This window comes from Heterodontus francisci, chromosome 26, assembly GCF_036365525.1.
Source record: "Heterodontus francisci isolate sHetFra1 chromosome 26, sHetFra1.hap1, whole genome shotgun sequence".
Taxonomy (NCBI): domain Eukaryota; kingdom Metazoa; phylum Chordata; class Chondrichthyes; order Heterodontiformes; family Heterodontidae; genus Heterodontus; species Heterodontus francisci.
The window spans coordinates 47,694,020-47,716,535 of record NC_090396.1 but is presented as its reverse complement, the minus strand read 5'-3'; the positions used below and the strand labels follow the sequence as shown (position 1 = coordinate 47,716,535).

The following is a 22,516-nucleotide window of genomic DNA, read 5'->3' as shown; positions in this document are numbered from 1 at the left end:
AAACCTTATGTACAATGATCACTATCCCCTAAATGCTCTCCTACTGATACTTGATCCACTTGGCCCACCTCATTCCCCAGAACCAGGTCTGGCAGTGCTTCCTTTCTCATTGGACTAGCAACCTACTGTTGTAGAAAATTTTCTGAACACACTCTAGGAACTTTTGCCCTTTACACTACTACTATCTCAGTCTATGTTTGGATAATTAAAGTCCCTATAATTTTTGCACCTCTCTGTAATTTCCTTGCAAATTTTTCCACTACGTCCTTCCCACTAGCTGGTGGCCTATAGAGAACACCGAGCACCTATTTTGTTCCTTAGCTCTAGCCAAATTGATAGAGAGAAACTGTTCCCACTTGTGAAAGGATCAAGAACGAGAGGGCATAGAGTTAACTTATTTGGTAAGAGAAGCAAAAGTGACATCAGCATAAACTTTTTCACGCTGAGCGTGGTTAGGGTCTGGAATGCGCTGCTTGAGAACATTGTGGAAGCAGGTTCAATTGAAGCATTCAAAAGGGAATTAGACAGTTATATGAAAAGGAAGAATATGCAGGATTATGGTGAGAAGGCAGGGGATTGGAACGCAGGGAATTGCCCTTTCAGAGAGCCAATGCGGACACGATGGGCCGAATGGCCTCCTGCGCTGTAATAATTCTGAGAACAAAAACCAGTTATATGACCTTGACAATTCGCAACCTGATTTTTTTTTTACTAAAATCATTTTAAATCCTCTTTTATTTCATCACAACTATCTTACGTATAAAACGCTGATACCACAAAATTAATAGTATAGGTTTACCAACCTGGAAGACTATACAAAGATAAATGGGCTGTGCCCCCATATTTATGCGGGGCAGGGAATGCCTCAACTTTCCAAAACCACGTACACGTTGCGGGTACGAATGACGTCACGACGCACTTCTGACCTTTCACCCCAGTGATGAGAGTTCCCGGATGTGGAGCTACTCTGTGGCTGCTGAGAGTTGCTGAATGAGGGAGAAGATGCCACTTCCCGTTCAAGTATTAAATTTTCAGGTAAAAAAAACTCGTTGCTGTCCGATCAAAGGATAGATTATCGTGCGGTGGCGGGGGAAAGAAAGGAGAGTCTCCATGTGGAGTAATTTGGAGGGATTGAGCCGTGGCGAATGATGCTGAAGTGAGGGGAACATGACAGTTGGTTGCTGGCTGATAGAGCCAGAATGAACCTGTTACTAAGGGACCTTTTACTGTTTCCGTGCTGTGGATACGCATGGTTTTGCTCTGAGTCCCGAACATTGACTGTTTGAGACCCCAGAATTAAGCTTTGGTTTGTGTTAACCTGCTTCATCGGATAGAGCCTGGAGAAAGTGATGCCTGAGAATGGGCCTGTAAGTACAGGCTTCCTGACTGGGCTTCTGCCTTCTGGAATAGAATCTTAAAGCTACAGTATTTCTTGTCCACTGCTTTATATGGCTAGTGTTCAATTTAATGCTCTAATCACGCTTTTTTTTTGTTTTCTCTGTTTGAATGACACTAAATATGACTCATTTTAAGGTATTTTAGACTATGAAAGTCCCCTGCAAAATGTATAATTGCCATGAAATATTTTGGAATGGGGGATAATTGGACTGAGGAATGTGCTAAATGTGATTACATTTTTCTGAAAAAGTTACCTGAGACAACAGCAACTGAATATGCCCACTTGTATCACTTTGCTTGGTGCCCTTGCCCATGCTGAGAGTTGTTTTAATGCAGTTTGGAAAAATCCATTTTCGTAAAGTAAACAATGTACATGGCGGTCAAAGTGGAATGCAAAAATTTTATTTTTGTCTTTGCAGTTTGAACTGTGAACATTTTTATGTCTATGTTTTTGTGTTAAAATAATCTATTTACCAAACTTCTCTTGCTTCAAGAAGTGTCAGCACTTCATTGGTGTTGAATTTATGAAAGAGCAAGTAGATAATTGGGGGGGACCTGCTACTCAGAATGGAGCACCCTTAAAGTCTATCTGGAGTTTGAATATAAATATTCAGTCAGGTTTTATGCTTGGAATTTGATGGTAATATCAGGTACTGCTGGTGAAGAGAAAACTGCTTGGCCTATATAGTTTTCTTTGGATAAGTAACTATTTCTCCTGACTGTTTTGTTGCACAGGTTGAACGTTGAAGGAAGTAATTCTTTGTTGTATTGTTAAATAGAACTCTATCGTGATATGTCAAAAAAAAGACAGTGTTAAAGTATTTTTGCAGCAATAGGTAGTTATTTTATTGCCCATCATTTCTAATAGGTCTGCTGCTTCAATGTGTCTTTGTCTCCCAGCTCTGTGCCCATCTCTGCCAAAACTCCCCATTCAAATCCTTTCAGCTTGGCTCTTGCCAAAGTCACGAATGAGATCCCCTGAGACTGAGATACCTTATTCTCCAGCATTTAGTATGGTTAGGGCCAAGCATTAATGTATTCCTTCCATCATCCAGCACCATAGAACTGGCTTTGTGTGGTTCCATTCCTACCAATCCAACTGCAGTCAGTGCATCTCTAGCAATTGCTTTCCCTCCCTCATATTATCACCTCTGAGGATCCCAAGGATCCACCCTTGCTTCCCTCTCCCTCATCTAAATGCTGGGCCTTGGTAACATCATCCGTAGCACAGCACCAGCTTTCACATAAAAGTTGATGATAGCAAGCTCTACTCCTACATTACTTCTCTCGACTACCTTCATGCTGTTTGACATCCCGGATGAGTCATTACTTCCTTTACCTCAACTTGGAGAAGACTGAAGCCATCGTCTTTGATCCCCACCACAAATTCTACTTGCTTTTCCCTTGATTCCATCCCCTACCAAGGCCACTGTCTCAGGCTGAAGTAGACCTGCCGCTTTGGTTGACCCTGACCTTTGCTTTAAAACCAAAGTCTTATCTATCGCCAAGGCGCCTTACTTTCTCCTCCGCAACATTGCCTTCATCCATCACAGACCAGCCTTCATGCGGCTGAAACTCCATACATACCTTTGGCACTTCCAGACTCGACTACTCTTAATACTGGTCTCCCGGCCTCCACCCTCCATAACTTCCAACATCGCCGAAACTCTACTATATTTTCCCTGTGAAACAGTGGTTCCTGAAACCCAACAGATCACAGTTCAAATGATTGATTTCATCTTAAATCCCCCATGACCTTGGCCCACTGTATCTCCTCCAACACTATATTTCTTCCCAAATGTTGCTTCCTCTTATTTAAGTCTTCACATCTTCCCTACCTTCAACTCCATCAGTACAGAGCTGTTAGCCATCTTGATTCTACTCTTTGGAACTCCTTCCCTAAACCTTGGTTTCTGCACTTCTCTCCATTTTTAAAAAACATCTTCTCGACAAACCTTGGTCATCCATACTATCTGTTCTTTCCGCTCTCAGTATCTTTTTTCATTTTACCTATTTATGAAGAGCGTGGGATTTTTTTTCATGTTAAATTGATATTGTGGTTGTTGAGATGCCTCATAATTAAAATGACATTGTAGAGGAAATTTATTGTATCTTTCTATCAATGAGGAAACCGTTGGTAAATATGTTGGATTTTCTTTTGGTTTGTAATACATAAGTGGGTCTTGAACAACTTCGGTGAATATCTCCACAGTCTGGCTGCTAAACACTTAATAGCACAGCATATTGTGTGAGAGTGACAAAAATTCATTATTTTTTTGATTGTGTGCCCCTCTAGCTAGTGCTATCAGATACTAAATGGAGAAAATGTTAATTTAAAAAAAAATTACAATTCTCACACCTTCATATGACATGGAAAGAGTGATCATCAAAACAACAAAACAGATAACATATTTGATATAAATGAAGATGTAACCCACTTCTAACTTAATTATGGAATATATTGTGTTTCCATGGTTGTTTGCTGGCTGATCTCTGTATAGCACAGCCATATAGTAAAGGGCTATTAATTTATGCTTTTCTTAAATAATTCCTCCTTATCACTGTGCCTTGAGATTGTGCCTTGATCTTTATGGTTAAATATTTTGATTACTGCCAAGTATTCAGATCAAGGGCTATGCTCATAATTAACAGGAGTCTGGATTAGTGGTGGCCAGATTTGAGTTGTTCACTTTGAACACAAGTCCAGTAGTTAGTGCATAAATTTCAGAAACCAGCAATAACCAACACATTTGGTAAATGTTCAGAGTTTGAAATTAACACCAGTCAATTCGACCAAGATCAAAAATTTGTTCAGCAGCAGACCTGTGAACTTTGAGTGCCACTGAAAGCTCCATGCTCGCCAATGAGCTGCCTAGTATAAAAGGTACAACAAGTACTTTTCTGGTGTTTTATTATGTTAGCAGAGCGAACAGTTATAGTGATTTACACAAACTATCTGTTTGTTTTCTAGTGGTTCTTCAGGCTTCTTTTTAATTCCTACCCGTTTCAGGTTGAGAAATTAAGGTTTCATGCTTTGGGGCATATTTTCATGTAGTGACGAATAATTGTGCTAGCTTTATTCCAAACAGTTACAGTATAGATTTATGCAATTTTAATCAGTATTGCTATATAAGTAAAGGACAAACGTCTGAGTTTTTTCAGCCACAATACATTAGCTAATAAATTAAATACTAATTATCAATATTGGTGTTATATTTATTGTGGTGACGCTGGCACACTCCTGACTTCTGAGTGACATGCTATACTGTGCCTGTATTACTTAGTTAATAGCTGTATATTTTTCTACTTAAAGCTACAGTCTTTAGAAGTTTTGCAAAATTAGTTTTCAAAACTTACAGAATCAAAAGACTTCTTGATTTTCTTTTGACAGTATGTTTTGTAATCAAGTAATGCACATATCTGCAGCAGAAGGCAGTCTTTCAATTTGCATATTCATGCTGCTGACCTCTTCTTTTTCCTGAGTCTGGTAGTATGATTGACAACAACTTGAATATGTTGACTGGGGGTTAGTTATGTTAATATACCAAGCACCCCCTTCTGATCATAACCTTCTCTGCTGATGCTGTACATTATCTAGAAGACGATGGAAGGTTTATTTTTTAACAAATAGTAGATTTCATGGTGAATTGGAGGATTTGCTATTTTGTAACCGTAGAAATGTGATGGGAAAAGTGTTACAATAATGAAGTATGATGTTTGCATGAAGTGCATGCTATATACAAGATTGTTAATATTAATAGAGAATGGTTTCTATATGTTGTAAATAATATAGTGACAATTGTGGACATTGTAGCTTCTAAAATGTTCGATGATTTGAATTAGTATAGCTGGATTATATTTTAATTCTAAGCAAAGTGTAGAACTATAATAACTGAGAATTTCATTCCTCTTTCCCAGGCAAGCACGGTTTCAGGGGCAGGGAATGCAGATAGTCAGGAAGGGTGTCGAGATAGCTCCACTCCCAGCTCAGCCACCTCTTCGCTCTCAGACCTTTACCTGACACCTCACAGCAGTAGATCAGACTTGTTTCTACATAGCACGGCAGGAGATTTCAGCCTTAGCGCCAGCTTGTCAGCCTGCACTCTGCTCTATGAGGTACCTCGATCACCAGAAAAGCTGATGAAGGAAACACACAACTCAAGCGTGATTTCATTTTGGTTTGAGATAGGAGAGCATACTGTTTATATGAAAATGTTTGAGTCAATGTTGTTTATATCATTCTTGTGTTAATGCCACAGAAGCAATTCATACACTTCTCTTTGGTGATTGATAAAGCTTTGAGCTCCTTCTAAGACCTTTCACACGGCAGCAGTTCCTGAACTTTACCACCAGTTTGCCTTTCAGCATGAGCTATGGAAGTGAGACAAAGTCATAGAAGAAGCTCGAGGTTCTAGTACTGAAGTTGAGCCAAATAAAAGCTGTAAACCTTGGGACTCGAGATCCAAATGAACTCTGACAGAAAGATTAAATATTACATTAGAAATACTAATGATATCCCTCATCTCAGTCTAGCACGAGTGATATAAGAGGTGGAATATCCTAGAGCTTCCCTGGTTGTTAAATATTTTACCCATTGAATGCTGGTTAAAATGTCACCATCCAATTAATTGTTCTTGACGTTGCCATTTATTAGTAAAGCATTAACAAAGTGCTGATGGGTTTGCTGTGACACTGTTAGACTTTAATTAGTGATTTAATTGGAATGGAGCTGAGAATGTCCTGAGCGAAGGGGTTGTTTATGTCTGGGAAGAAGCTTTATGTAGCAGCTGCAACACAACTATACATCTATTTTTAATCATTTAATTATCCAATTGGGTAACAGCATTTTATTGAAAGAATCAAATTATGAAAGATGCCTATAATTTATATGATAGAGTACATTTGTTCGCCAGAGGAAGCAGAAATTCAGAGAACTGCCTAAAAACCAGAAAAATAAAAATGCTTTTGGAGCAATGCTGATAAATATGTATCCTGGAGGAAACCTTGGAATCATACAGTGCAGCTTATAGGTTTATTCTTTAATCGCTATAGAACATGGACTATGTGAAGGAGCCTTGAAGAAGTGATCATTTACTGGAGTGCACCCTTGACATACATACCAATGACCCATTGATGTGCCTCCTGTAGATCTGTTCCAGGAGGGTTAATAAATCACAAAGGTCTTTACAATACTATAGTTGAGCCAGTTACAGTATTTTCCTGTTTTTCCAGTAACGTTTTCTGAGCAGCTTATACTTTTCCCACTCGGGTTGCTAAACCGTTTTGGTGTCTTTACATCAAGATACCAAATTACATTTGATTCTCATCGATACTGCTTTTGAATTTTGATTGTATTATGAATGCTATCATAATGGCTGAAGAAGCTGTAAAGCCACCTAAGTGGCGAAGGCAGCATTGCGCTGTGACGTGCATTTGTAGGATATATTTTTGTTGCTGTTATTGTTTGCTTTTGTGAGTGTTGATATCACAGGCACGCATAGTTTACTGGAAAAATGATAGAATTGAGGCCATGAGTTACCTCACTACAGTAACTATTGTGCTATATAGCTTTCAAAAATGACTGATCACACTATCACCCAGTTTTTTCAAAAAAAAAGGTAATTAAACATTCAAGGCTAACAGAAAGATCAAAGCATTTTCCTTTAACAGTTGCTTTTTTGATAAAGCAGATGGTTTTGATCCAACTAAGTCCAGTTTCTCAGGTAAATTTAATAATCAATGTTTTGATGCCTAAGCCACAGACCTGCAAAAATGCTGAATGTGATTGACTTTAGAGCTGTACTTGTTTGCTAATTGCCAGCATTGCACCAACGTTCTTCAGTGAGGGGTATCATGTCAAAATAGAATATTGTTTGCTGACACCACAAGGAGCAGGATGTTGTCTGCGAAATTGGGTGGAAAATATTTTTTCCTTTTTTTAAATGTAAGCTTTTCATCCAAGGGTAGAATAAAGCAAACATTGTTTGCATCCTTGAGTATGTAGGTAAACTTTGGTTGCTTAAATTATTGAACAGCTGTAATATGCTGTGAATTCTGCAATCCTCAAACAGCACTGCAAATAATTTGTAATTTTATTAATGATTCATTGCACTGTTGCTTATGGAGCACAATTCTTGGAATTTTGTTTACAGTGTACATTAAAACAATGTAAAATCATTAAATCGTTAAAATCATGCCTTTTGGCAACACTGCTTAGATCAGCAGCTTAGTGATGCGATTCTGAACTGCAGTTATTATTCGTGTATTTAAATTGTCAGCACTTTATTGATCACTTACTCTAAAATTTCATTTTTTTAATGAAAGGCTATCAATGACATATTTTCTCTTTAGTATTCTGTCTCTTCAGGTACTGTTCCCCCCTCTCCCAAAATTGTTATTAATACCCCGTCTTCTTTTTTAAAAAAAATTCTCGCGACTCTGTCCTTGAAAATTGCCACCCTATCGTCAATCTCCCTTTCCTCTCCAAATCCTTTAACATGTTGTCACCTCATGAATCCATCTTCCCTGCAACTCCATGTCCTCTGCCACAACTCTGAAACGGCCCTAACCAAAGTTGCAAAATATATTCTGTGACCGACCATGATGCATTTCCATCCTTGACCTCTGCAGCCTTTGATACATCTTCCTCCAATGTCTCTCTTTCGTTGTCCAGCTCAGTGAGACTGCCCTCATTTGTTTTCACTCTTAGTTACCTAATCACAGCCAGATCATTTCCATAAATAGCTTTGACCTTTTCTTTATTTGTTCATGGGGTGTGGTTGTTACTGGCTAGGCCAGCATTTATTGCCCATCCCTAATTGTCCTTGAGAAGGTGGTGGTGAGCTGCCTTCTTGAACTGCTGCAGTCCTTGGGATGTAGGTACACCAACAGTGCTGTTGGGAAGGGAATTCCAGGATTTTGACCCAGCGGCAGTGAAGGAACGGCGATATAGTTCCAAGTCAAGATGGTGTGTGACTTGGGGGGGATCTTGTAGGTGGTGGTGTTCCCATACATCTACTGCTCTTGTCCTTCTAGGTGGTAGAGGTCGTGAGTTTGGAAGTTGCTATCGATGGAGCCTTGGTGAGTTGCTACAGCGCAACCTGTAGATGGTACACACTGCTGTCACAATGCGTCAGTAGTGGAGGAAGTGAATGTTGAAGGTGATGGATGGGGTGCCATTCAAGTGGGCTGGTTTGTCCTGGATGGTGTCGAGCTTCTTGTGTTGTTGGAGCTGCACTCATCCAGGCAAGTGGAGCGTATTCCATCACACACCTGACTTGTGCCTTGTCGATGGTGAACAGGCAGTGGGGAGACAGGAGGTGAATTACTTGCCACAGAATTCCTATCCTCTGACCTGCTCTTGTAACCACAGCATTTATGTGGCTGGTCCAGTTAAGTTTCTGGTCAATGGCAAACCCCAGGATGTTGATAGTGGGGGGGATTCAGCAATAGTAATGCCATTAAACATCAAGGGCAGATGGTTAAATTCTCTCATGTTTGAGATGGTCCTTGCCTGGTACTTGTGTGGCATGAATACTGCCTGGCACTTCTCAGCCCATGCCTGGATGTTGTCCAGGTCTTTCTGCTTCGGTATCTGAGGAGTTGCGAATAATGCAGAACATTATGTAATCATCAGTGAACATCCTCACTTCTGACCTAATGGTGGAGGGAAGGTCATTGAAGCAGCTAAGATGGTTGGGCCTAGGACACTACCCGAAGGAACTCCTGCAGCGATGTCCTGGGACTGAGATAATAGACCTCCAACAACCACAACCATCTTCCTTTGTACTAAGTATGACTCCAACCAGCAGAGAGTTTTCCCCCTGATTCCCATTGACTCCAGTTTTGCTAAGGCTCCTTGATGTCAAGGGCAGTCGCTCTCACCTCTGGAGTTCAGCTGTTTTGTCCATGTTTGGACCAAGGATGTAATGAGGTCAGGAGCTGAGTGGCCCTGGCGGAACCCAAACTGAGCGTCAGTGGGCAGATTATTGGTGGACAAGTGCAGCTTGATAGCATTGGTGGCGACCCCTTCCGTCATTTTGCCTATGGTTGAGAGTAGACTGATAGGGTGGTAATTGACCGAGTTGAATTTATCCTGCTTTTTGTCTACAGGACATACTTGGGCAATTTTCCACATTGCTGGGTAGATGCCAGTGTTGTAGCTGTACTGGAATAGCTTGGCTAGGGGTGGGCTAATTCTGGAGCACAGGTCTTCAGTACTATTGTCGGAATGTTGTCATGGCCCATAGCCTTTGCAGTATCCAGTGCCTTCAGCCGTTTCTCGATACCGTGTGAGTGAATCAGATTGTCATCTGTGATGCTGGGGACCTTAGACGGAGGCCAAGATGCATCAGCCACTTGGCACTGGCTGAAGATGGATGCAAATGCTTCAGCCTTATCTTTTGAACTGATGTGCTGTGCTCCCCCATCGTTGAGGATGGGGATATTTGTGGAACCTCCCCCTGCTGTTAGCTGTTTAATTGTCCATCACCATTCACGACTGGATGTGGCAGGACTGCAGAGCCTAGATCTCATCCGTTTGGTTGTGGGATTGCTTATCCCTGTCTATCGCATGCTGCTTCTGTTTGGCACGCAGGCAGTCCTGTGTTGTAGCTTCACCAGGCTGACCCCTCATTTTTAGGTATGCCTGGTGCTGCTCCTGGTATGCCCTCTTGCACTCTTCATTGAACCATGGTTGATCTCCTGGTATTGGTAGAGTGGGGGATATGTCAGACCACAAGTTACAGGTTGTGGTTGAATACAATGCTGTTGCTGCTGATGGCCCACAGCACATCATGGATGTCCAATTTTGAGGTACCAAATCTGTTTGTTTGAAATCTACCCCATTTAGCACCGTGGTACTGCCACACAACACGATGGTGGGTATCGTCAATGTGAAGATGGGACTTCGTCTCTACAAGGACAGTGCGGTGGTCACTCCTACCAATACTGTCATGGACAGATGCATCTGCGATAGGTAGATTGGTGAGGATGAGACCAAGTATGTTTTTCCCTCTTGTTGGTTCCCTCATCACCTGCTGCAGACCCAGTCTAGCAGCTATGTCATTTAGGACTTGGTCAGTAGTGGTGCTACTGAGCCACTCTTGGTGATGGACATTGAAGTTCCCCCACATTCTATGCCCTTGCTAACCTCTGTGCTTCTTCCAATTGTTGTTCAACATGGAGAAACAATGATTCATCAGCCAAGGGGGCATAATAGCTGGTAATCGGGAGGTTTCCTTGTCCATGTTTGACCTGATGCCATGAGACTTCGTGGGGTCAGGTGTCAATGTTGAGGACTCCCAGGGCAACTCCCTCCTGACTGTATACCACTGTGCTGCCACCTCTGGTGGTTCTGTCCTGCTGGTGGGACAGGACATACCCAGGGATGGTAATGGTGGCATCTGGGACATTGTCTGTAAGGTATGATTCCATGAGTATGACTCTGTCAGGCTGTTGCTTGACTAGTCAGTGGGGCAGCTCTCCCAATTTTGGCACAATATTGGTAAGGAGGACTTTGCAGGGTTGACAGGGCTGGGTTTGCCGTTGTCGTTTCCAGTGCCTAGGTTGATGCCAGGTGGTCTGTCCGGTTTCATTCCTTTTCTTAGACTTCGTAGTGGTTTGATACAACTGAGTGGCTTGCTTGGCCATTTCAGAGGGCATTTTCAGATTCAACCGCTTTGCTGTGGGTTTGGAATCGCACGTAGGCCAGACAGGTAGGGACGGCAGATTTCCTTCCCTGAAGGACATTAGTTAAACAGATGGGTTTATTTTTAACAACAAACGACAGTGGTTTCATGGTCACTATTAGACTAGCTTATAATTCCAGATTTATTAATAGAATTCAAACCCATGGCCCCAGAACATTAGCCTGGGCCTCTGGATTACTAGTGCAGTGACATTACCACTACGCCTCCCCATACCGTTATCATTATACTCCTAATGATATATCCTTTGTCCCTCTTCATTCTCATCTACATGTTGCCCCATGGCAACATCATCTGAAGACAGAGTTAGCTTCCACAACATCCAGCTCTCCATCACTCCTCTTTCCCCCCCTCTTCCACTGCCTCTGTATAGTCAGATTGCTTCCCAGTGTGTGTATCCTAGGATGAGCTGCAATTTCCTCCAAATGAAAATTAGGAAGACTGAATCCATTGTCGTCACCCTTTCTCCCCCCCCCCCCCGCCCCATTCCCCCTTTCCACCCACCACCATCACAGACTCCTTACCCTTGCCACTTCCATTCACCTGCCCAGCCGCCTTTTCAGGTTGATTAAGACTTTTAGTAGCCTTTGAATCCTACTTAACCCCAAGCTGAGCTTCTGACCCATATGCTCTCTATCACAAAAATTGCCTACTTCCACTTCTGTAACATCACTTGCTTTTGGCCTTGGTCAGTTCTTGCTGCTGAAACTGTCATTGATGGGACGGCACAGTGGCACAGTGGTTAGCACCGCAGCCTCACAGCTCCAGCGAGCCAGGTTCAGTTCTGGGTACTGCCTGTGCGGAGTTTGCAAGTTCTCCCTGTGACCGCGTGGGTTTCCGCCGGGTGCTCCGGTTTCCTTCCACAGCCAAAGGCTTGCAGGCTGATGGGTAAATTGGCCATTATAAATTGCCCCTAGTGTAGGTAGGTGGTAGGAGAATGGTGGGGATGTGGTAGGTAATATGGGATTAATGTAGGATTAGTATAAATGGGTGGTTATTGGTCGGCACAGACTCGGTGGGCCAAAGGGCCTGTTTCAGTGCTGTATCTCTCTATGATTCTATGATGTCTTTGCCCTCAACCGTAGTGGCTGCAAACCGCATCATTACTCAGATTTGGAGCTCACTGCTGTTAGTACCGAAACAGCTTGACCTCCATCTTTAACATGAACCATCATCAATAATATGACTACATAAAATCTTGAAGACCATATCCAAGTTTTGGCTTACTGGTCTTGGGAAGAGTAGAAACCTGGTGAGTGTTGAGGTTGCATCTGAATTGGCAATATTCCTAATCCTTTTGTTGGCAACCAGCCACTTGGGTGGAGTTGCAATACTGAAAGTCTGTTGCTACATTTAACCAGCTCACTTTATTTGCTCTTCCAGAGCTAAAGCAGGTTTTCATTGGGACATTGAACTGAGCAATCGGTGGTGACTATGAAGATTGAGTAAAGTAGCTCTTTAGGCTATTCTCTTTTATTTTTTGGTGAATCTGGTGAGTGATGGTAGGCACCTAATTGCATTTTCTGTTCAGTGTGCATTCACTGAAATGCCAAAGAGTGAATTTTCTTCCCAGTTGAATGTTACTGTCCTTTGAGCTGTCAATATTGTACTGCACTGGAAAAACAGGTTCAGCAGTTATGCTGCATTTTGTGTGTCCTGAAGACATTTCACTACCAATGTGCAATTCTCCAGGTTAATGAGAAATTCAGCATGCTTTTATTAAAAGAAAGCATTCCCAATTTCTACCAAAATATTTTAATAAGTTGATTTGCATTACTGTTAATTAAGATAAAATATGGTTGTCTAAATTTCTATTTTCTATGCACATGGCAACTAATTTTATAATTAAAATGTAGCTTTATGTTTATATTTTCTATTTTGTCATTTGCTTTAATGTATCAATTGGAGTCAAGAACTGATTTTATAAAACCTGCCAGATCAGCTTTTGAACTAACTTTGTTATCTCTTTCTATCTTTTTCTCTTCTTTCCAAGGGAGCGGTGGAACCAATGCAAATAGATGCTGACCCTCAGGATGATCAGCAGAATGCACCTGACACAAACTATGTGGTGGAGAATCCTACACTGGTATGTCTGTGCTTTTAAGATAATTGGCAAAAGAACTAGAGAAGAGATGAGAATTTTTTTACCTGACAAGTGTTACGATCTGGAATGTAAAGATGGTGGAAGCAGATTTAATAGATTTCGAAAGAGAATTGGACATATCCTTTAAAAGGAAAAATTTGCAGGGCAGTGGGGAAAGAGCGGGAGAGTGGAACTAATTGAATAGCTCTTTTGAAAAGCTGGCACAGGCAAGATTTGCCGAATTGCTTTCCTCTGTTGCTGTATGATGCCATGATATCACCTACAGAAATTCTTTGTAATTTTCTTAAATATACATACGAGCTTGGAGCAGGAGTAGGCTATTCGGCCCCTCAAGTGGGCGGCACAGTGGCGCAGTGGTTAGCACCGCAGCCTCACAGCTCCAGCGACCCGGGCTCAGTTCTGGGTACTGCCTGTGCGGAGTTTGCAAGTTCTCCCTGTGACCGCGTGAGTTTCCGCCTGGTGCTCCGGTTTTCTCCCACGGCCAAAGCCTTGCAGGTTGATAGGTAAATTGGCCATTGTAAATTGCCCCTAGTGTAGGTAGGTGGTAGGAGAATGTTGGGATGTGGTAGGGAATATGGGATTAATGTAGGATTAGTATAAATGGGTTGTTGTTGGTCGGCACAGATTCGGTGGGCCGAAGGGCCTGCTTCAGTGCTGTATCTCTAAATAAATAAAGCCTGCTTTGCCATTCTGTAAGATCATAGCTGATCTGTTTGTAGACTCATCTCCAATTTCGTGCCTACCCCAATATTCTTTGACTCCCTTGTCTGTCAAGAATCTGTCTACCTCTGCCTTAATATTCAGTGACCCTGTCTGCACTGCTCTCTGTTCCACAGGCTGTGATGACCTTCTGAGAGAAAACATTTCTTCTCATCTCTGTCTTAAATGGAAGACCCCTTATTTTTAAACAGTGCCTCCTAGTTTTAGTGTTTCCCACAAGAGGAAACATCCTTTCACCATCCACCCTATCGAGTCCCCTCAGGATCTTATATGTTTCAATAAGATTGCCCCTCACCTTCTAAACTCCAATGAATACAGAGCCAACCTGTCCAAGCTTACCTCATAAGATAATCCTCTCATCCCAGGAATCAGTCACGTGTACCTTCTCTGAATTGCTTCCAATGCACTTATATCCTTTCTTATGTAAGGAGGCCAAAACTGTGCACTATACTCTAGATGTGGTCTCACCAATGCCTTGTACAACTGTAGCAAAACATCTCTACTTTTATATTCCATTCCTCTTGCAATAAACGACAACGTAGCATTTGTCGTCTTAATCATTAGCTGTACCTGCATACTAACTTTTTGTGTTTCGTGTGCTTGGACACCCAGATCCTTCTGCATTGTAGAATTCTGCAATCTCTCTCCATTTAAATAATATGTTGCTTTTGTTACGAACAGGTGAGGAAGGGATCTCAGGCTCCCCTCTTGCCCCTTTCCTAGTTGGCCATAACAGTGTTTATCTTTTAAAACAGTGATTTTAGCTTAGCCCCTCAGTGAGCCCTGAGCTCACTGTTCTCTAATTGTAATTGCAAATGAACCAATCAGACAGGTTTTCTTAGGTTTAAACAAGAAAGATGTAACTTTATTAGCCTTATCACTCTAACTCTGTTAAAACTATTAAAATACACGACGCAACCACGCTTGTGTACATGCGAGAGAAACACACACAACTAGTTACAAAGGGGGAGAAAGAATTGGGGGGGAGGGGTGGGGGGGTGTTGTAGAGTTGGCAATAAATGGAACACCGGTACTGTCTTTTGTGTCTTTGATGTAAAGTCCTTAGTTGAAGTTAAGATCTTGGGAGTCCTCACTGGGCCTCAGTGCACAATTTCCAGCTTGCTTCTTTGGGGGGGTGGTGGCGGTGCGGTTGCTGGACTTCAAAGCCTTCCACACACACTCGGTGGGGGGGTGGGGGGGTGCAGTTCTGGCTCTTACTCAGACAGGATGTGGATCATCACTATTGCCCAAACCAATCTTGTTAATTGAATCAGTGAGCACTCCCATTGTCTCTCTATTCAACTGTCTCTCAGAATGCAAATGTGCAACCATGTTTTCAGCTGATCAGCTCTGTTGTTCTTTTGAACAAATTATGTGCAATGTCCAGTAAAAAAGGTTCAAGTAGTGTCACATATGACAAAATTAATATGTTTCCATTTTGTAGGACAAGTTCACACATTCCCATATTATACTGCAAATCTTTGCCCACTCACTAAACCTATCTATTTCCTTTCGCAGACTCCTTATGTTCTCTTCACAACTTACTCTCCTACCTATCTTTGTATCATCAGCAAATTTAGCAACCGTGTGTTCTGTCACTTCATCCAAGTTATTGATATAGATTACAAATAGGTGAAGCCCCAGCACTGATCCTTGTGGCACTCCACTAGTTACAGCTTGCCAACCTGAAAATGACCCATTTATGCCTACTCTCTGTTTCCTGTTTGCTAACCAATCCACTATCCATACTAATATGTTTCCCCCTATACCATGGGCTCTTATTTTGTTTAGTAACCTTTGATGTGGCATCTTGCCTTCTGGGAATCCAAGACACCACATCCACATGTTCCCCTTTATCCACATTACTTGTTACTTCCTCAAAGAATGCTAATAAATTAGTCAAACACGCTTTCCCTTTCACAAAACCGTGCTGACTCTGCCTGATTGCATTGAGATTTTCTAAATGACCTGCTATAACCTCATTAATAATAGATTCCAGCATTTTCCCTATGACACTCCCAAGTGTGAGATATTATAAAAACCAAAATCCCCGCTCTTTATATTTTCTTACAAAAATCAGTGAATCTCAAAGATGATTTTTACCTTTTTTAAAAGCAGTGTTATCTTTTCGCTTTGTGCCTCCCTTCCACCACCTCCACCTTCTTTCAGGCTAGTCTCCTCTATTTATTCTTTCACTTTCAGTCAGCAATACAGAATAATTTAAGTTAAACTATTTCCATGACTCTACCTATTGCTGCTATCGGTGTAGTTATCATGTGGTACATTTCTGCCAGGCGGGAGGGATCTTGTTAGTTTATACTCTGGATAAAGTGCTGTCTCATCCCAAGTTTCTCGACATAATGACCAACACTGGCATAACTTGCTTTTTAAGAACAGTGAAGCTGGGATCCTGGTTGGAAGACCAGTGATTATGTATCATTGATTTTGGAGTTTGAAGACCTTTTCACTTTGCACAGAAACACAGACATGCACAGTTGTCCATTTAAAACATTTTTTGTCAGCTTTTGCTCAATTGGAAGCACTCTTGTTTCTGAATCATTGTGGCTGCGAACCCCACACAAGGGCTTGAGACCATAATCTAGAGTGTCATTCCATTGTAATACTGAGTGATTGTTGGGTATTGGAGGTGCCACCCTTCAAAGGCGATATTGAACCAAGTTGATTTTGCCAGTTTTGGTGATTCTTATGAATGTTGACTGCCAGGGCACTAAAGAAGAGCAGGTGTTTTTATGGTGTCTCAGCTAAAACTACAATCTTGATCAATACCATCTTAAAAACAAATATTAGCCATTTTTCACATGTCTGTGGAATGATACTGAAGCATGGTTGTCGTGTTTGCCACTATAACAACAATTATTGCATTTCAAAAAAAATTCATTGTGTAAAAGTGTTTTGAGACAATTTGCAATAAAAGGGGCTGTATAAAAACAATTATTTATTTATGATGGAGCAAGTGAGAGTCACTAAGTTTGTACTTCTGTGTACTAAAATTTTTGATTAAGAGATATAGAATGACTTGTTCAGTGCCACAGTATGTATCCCGTAGACATTTTTCACATGTTGAGGGGGCTGCAATTCTGATAAGTTATAAAATAGGGTGTAGCTATGCTTAAAAATAAACCTCCAAAGCTACATTTATATGTCCTGCAAAGTAATCCTCTTAATTTCTCCTTCGCTTTTCCTCTTTCTGCACGTTTGCCTCAATGTACCCCAAGATTGCAGCTTGGCCCTCTCCCTATTTCTTGTCTACATGCTTCAATCTTATCTTCAGCACTGTGCTTGTCTAGCTCAAGCTTGGTGATTGTCTCTTCCCCCGCCCCCCACTCATCTGCAGGGATATTTTGGGGTGTTTTGCCTTGCTAAATGTACTAGGGTAAATTCAATGAGGACTGCACTTCTGGCATAGAGTTTGTGAATCAGATACAGTGTGATTTATTTTTTTCTCTGACCCATGTTCCCATCTTGCTGGTCACAAAACGTTTAATTCAATTTTAATTTAACATTTATAGTATGTGTGACACTGAATTCTATGATAGTGTTTTTGGTTGCATCGCATTATGTTCCTTGTGCTGCACATGACGATTTGAAAAGAACAGGAGCATTTGATAACATTTTAAGTTGTGGTTTTAGGACTCGATGTGCTTTATATTAAAGAATCGTGTTAACTATGAGACTGTAAGGTTCCCCTATTGGATTAAAGTTGAATGATAAATGTGTTAATGATTTTTTTAAATGCACATGAGAATATGTTAAGGCTGACACCATTGTACTTAATTTTAAATATATCTTTCATGCACATACATTAGTCATGTGTTTATTTTGTGCCTTTTACAGGATCTGGAACAATATGCAGCCAGTTACAGTGGTTTAATGCGAATTGAGAGGCTTCTGTTTATTGCAGAGCACTGTCCACAACTACGCATCGAAGCCCTGAAGATGGCACTGTCCTTCGTTCAGAGAACATTTAATGTAGATATGTATGAGGAAATTCATCGCAAGCTGACAGAGGCCACAAGGTGTTAGCTATAAATGAGAGATGCTATCTAGCAGTCTAGTCTTACTAAAACCACTTGAAGATTTGTTTCTGACTCTGTATTGCTTTAGTACTCCAGTGTCATTTATGATTTGTGTTTATTCTTAGTTGGGTTGTTGGATGGATTATCTTGTGATACAGAAGTTTAAACCATTAAGTATTCCCATTCTTTACAAGAATCTACTTTTTTTTTCAGTTTCTGCAGACCCATGCAGGCTTCACATCTTCTAACCATGTGTCTTCCATTCTTTTGCTTGCCCTCTGTGCTTCTATATTTATCGAAACATGGTGGCTGCTGTCAGCTGCTGATGCTGGGGTTCAGTGCTCCTCCCTTTATAGAGAGAAAAGCAGGTTAATGCTATTGTTGACTGCAGTGGACTGTGAACATTATTACATTATTAGAGGCCTTTTATCATGCTCTGAGGCTAGCTAATGTCCACCTAAAAATATAGTTTTCTGATCCCATGCTCTTGGTAGGGAGCCTCATCTGTCGGAAGTATAAAGCGGAAATTCAGGTGTGCACTGTGCACTGTTAATCTAAATGATTTAAAATCATGTGTAGCATGTACCTAAATTTCCAAAATGCTTTGCCAACAGACAGGCTTCCTTGCCAAATGTGTAAAGTTGAGAAATTGCTTTTTTAATATTCCCCTTTTTTCACTGGAGATAGAGCAGCTACAGCATTGAATCTCCATAATTGCAGCAAATTCGGTTGGGTAATACAGGGTAGGAATAGATTACTAGTAAAGATGATGGGGAATGAGTGGCAGATGCATGCAATCAGGGAGGGGATTGGGATGGAGAAATTTTGATGGGTCCCTCCAGATAGAGGCCTGCTTAGGTCAGGAAAAATAAACCCGACTGAACCACAGTGAGCCCGGCCCGAGTCTCTCCGATTTTGCCCTGAGCCCGACCCGACCATCCGTTTACTTACCTTCCTGACACCGAACCTACAAGAAGCTGCAGCGCATGCGTGATGACGTCATAGTGACGTCACTCGCTCACTGCGCAGACTCAGTTTCGTCCTGGACTCCCTGCTCCGATAGGTTTTTAAAAAAAATTTCAATACTTACTGGCAGAGCACTCACCGTGTGTGTCCGGCCCGGCCCGGCCCGACCCGCCTCTCCTCAATCTGGACTTGACCTGACCCGACCCCGACAGACGTACCTGGAAGATGGGCCAGGCCCAACCCGAATCCGACACTTGTCGTCGTGTCCCGTCTGGTTCGGGTTGGGTAGCAGGCCTCTACCTTCAGAAATTTCCTCCAGAAGCTTAACAGATTAAAAATTAGATCATGCACAACATTGCAATTCTTTGTCTTTACATCTTTCTATTTCCTACTTTTCATACGGTGAAGCTACGATGACTGACACTCAAAGTACAGTATTTTACTGATCATCTAAAGCTTAGTTCAAGCTCTGCAACTCAGAATCCAGTCATGATTAATATACTTTATAAATTTAACTGTTGAAAGTTTAAAAATGTCTTCCTGCAGGGAATCTCAGGGTGTACCAGATGCAGTGCCAGAGACCGGTCTGGAGCCCCCAACACTGGACACAGCTTGGGCAGAGTCTACAAGGAAGAAAGCTTTGCTGAAACTGGAGAAATTAGATACAGATCTAAAGAACTACAAGGGCAATTCTATTAAAGAGAGCATCAGGTAACAAACCTTCAAAAAAGATATGGAATTTTATCTTGCATGCTAAATTTTGAAAATCAATTTGAATATAGATCAGCAATGTCTGAAACAGGCCAGGCTGCCAACCCACAGTATGTGGCACATTTCATTGCTGGTTGGACCAAATGGCCTTTTTCTGTGCTGGAAATTCTGTGTAATCAGCCCAACTTGGTTCAGGTTTCTTCAACTGTCTGTCAAATGTATTATTGGTATTGTGACAATCTAACATGATTAGAACTGCAAGCTGAATCAATTTTCCCCTGCAATCAGTGTTGCTGCTGCCCAAAAATTGAAAACATTAAAAAAAATTAAAGTGGTACTTGGGACACTGTTGTGGTATCAAATTATGTTGCTAGTGTTGTATTCTAATTAAAAGGACAAATGCTACCATATGTTTAAAGAGAATACATTTTCAATACTTGGCATTTAAATGCATTTATGATTAATTATTGCTGTGCTAATATCAGGATTTGATTTGTATTTGGTGGTTCCACTATATTTGTACAGAATTTCAGCTTAGCAGTTACTATTGGCTTAAAGACTTATACTAGATGTAATGGTGGCAGTAAAACAAGAAGTGCTGGCTTGGTTCATGATAGCTCCTTTTGAGTTAGAAGGTCACGAGTTCAGCTGCACTTCAGGACTTGAACACAAAGTCTAGGTTGATTCTGCATTGCCAGAGCTACGTTTTTTTGGGTCAGACATTAAATAGAGAAGAGAGGTCCTCATCACTTGTTCTATGGAATTATACAGGAAAGAGCTGCGAGTTCTGTGTCCTGACCAAAACAGATTAACTGGTATACAGCGATGAGTTAAATGACCATGTGTGCCATTGAAGTCCATGGAAAAGAAATTCAGGTAGTTGTAAATCAGGCTGACTTTTCGTTACAGCCTGTCCCGCGGTACCGCTGTAGACTAATTTTACTCCTGAGATTTCCCAGAAAACTGCTGATTTGTGACAACATTCTGTTTGCAGAGCACAATGGAGTTTACATTCAGTTCTCTTCTAACTCTCAAATTGACTGAGGTAGATGAGCAGGGACAGGCTGACAGAGCAGTAAGGTGCAATGGAAGTTGTATTGTTCGTACCCCTGACTATGTTCGCCATTGGCTCTATTGTCCCAGGCACAGCTAATGGGAGTCAATGAAGAGTAGTATTTCAGTGACCCACAATAATCCCTGAATAATACACTAAGAGCAATTTCTAGGATTTTTGTTCTCAAAAATTAAGCTTATAGGTTTCTACATCGACCATCATCTGTGTGTTGTATTGTGCATTACATGAAAAGATGTAGTTGAATTTAAGAATTCTGGATTTTAGAAGACTAAAATTGTAATAGTGTGTTAAGAACAAAATAATAGGGTTTGCCACATGAATTAAATGTTTTGGACAATCTTCTTCACTCTTCATCTCTGTTTTTGACCTTTTTGTCAAATGTACCAATATAGTTAACAGGTAGTTGGTCAGTGGCAAACAAATTTCCTTTTTGGTGTGGTTCGAATGTTTTATTGCTTTATCTGTTAAAGCAATGAAGTGATTGCACCATTTGTCTTTCAAATTTTGTCCTTAGGAGAGGGCATGATGACCTTGGCGATCACTACCTAGACTGCGGGGATCTTAGTAATGCACTGAAATGTTACTCACGAGCCAGAGACTATTGCACAAGTGCAAAGCATGTCATCAACATGTGTCTAAATGTCATCAAGGTATGTGAACAAAGGCCAATTATATGATAGTTGTTGTATTATGACTGTAGTTGGCACTCCATAGTAAATAAAGCTGGAAATATCGGACCACTAATCATTTTTAAATTGCAACAAAATAAAGAACAAGTATCATATTGAATTTTAGCTATATCATACTATAGATTTGATTAGCTAAAATTTCCAAATGATATTAAGGTTGATTTTGAACTGAGAATAATGGCAATATGTTAGATTTCAGGCAATACACCTTCACTTAGAAACTCACTGTTGCTCAGTGTACCATTCAACAAAGCAACTTGAGCTCAATTTGCTTTCCCCCCTCCCCCACCCCCGCACTGGTATGAAATGTTCTTGTTTCTGCAAGACATTCCATCTAATGGGCAAGATAAGAACTGAGAACCTCATGCCTGAATTGAAGTCCGTTTCAAGCATCAGGTGGTTATGTAATTTGAGCCATAGAAAAGTTACGGCACAGAAAGAGGCCTTTCAGCCTATTGTGTCTGCGCCATCTGAAAAAACTAGCTGCCCATTCAAATCCCAACTTCCTGCACCTGGTCCATAGCCTTGCAGGTTACAGCACTTCAGATGCAGGTCTAGGTACCTTTTTAAATGAGTTGAAGGTTTCTGCCTCCACCATTGATCTGGGCTGCAAATTCCAGATACACACCACCCTATGGGTGAAAAAGTTTTTCCTCATGTCCCCTCTAATCCTTCTACCAATCGCATGAAAACTGTACCCCTGGTAATTGACTTCTCCACCAGGGGAAACAGGTTCTTCCTGTAGGTGGCAGTGGCGTAGTGGTATTGTCACTGGACTAGTAACCCAGAGATCCAGGGTATTGCTCTGGGGGCATGGGTTCGAATCCCACCACAGCAGAAGGTGGAATCTGAATTCAATTAATAAATCTGGACTTAAAAGCTAGTCTAATGTTGGCCATGAAACCATTGTCAATTGTTGTAAAAACCCATCTGGTTCACTAATATCCTTTAGGAAAGGAAATCTGCTGTCCTTACCTGGTCTGGCCTACATGTTACTCTGGACCCACAGAAATGTGGTTGACTCTTAAATGCCCTCTTAAGGATGGGCAATAAATGCTGGCCTAGCCAGCCCACATCCCATGAATGAATTAAAAAAATAACTCTATCTA

General features: G+C 41.3%; 1 protein-coding gene across 2 annotated transcripts in view; it reads left to right on the top strand.

The window, feature by feature from the left end:
• The first annotated feature begins 946 nt into the window (after positions 1-946).
• gps1 (G protein pathway suppressor 1) overlaps positions 947-22,516 on the top strand; it is an 80,210-nt gene continuing 58,640 nt past the window's right edge. Inside the window, exons 1-5 of one of the 2 annotated variants that reach the window (XM_068058171.1) lie at positions 947-1,035; positions 13,099-13,191; positions 17,785-17,966; positions 19,479-19,643; positions 21,233-21,368. In XM_068058171.1, the coding sequence (XP_067914272.1) occupies positions 991-1,035; positions 13,099-13,191; positions 17,785-17,966; positions 19,479-19,643; positions 21,233-21,368 (621 nt within the window). In that variant the 5' untranslated portion in view covers positions 947-990. Of the gene's footprint in view, positions 1,036-5,494; positions 5,515-13,098; positions 13,192-17,784; positions 17,967-19,478; positions 19,644-21,232; positions 21,369-22,516 lie in introns of those variants that run through there. The other variant, XM_068058172.1, reaches the window with a different exon arrangement.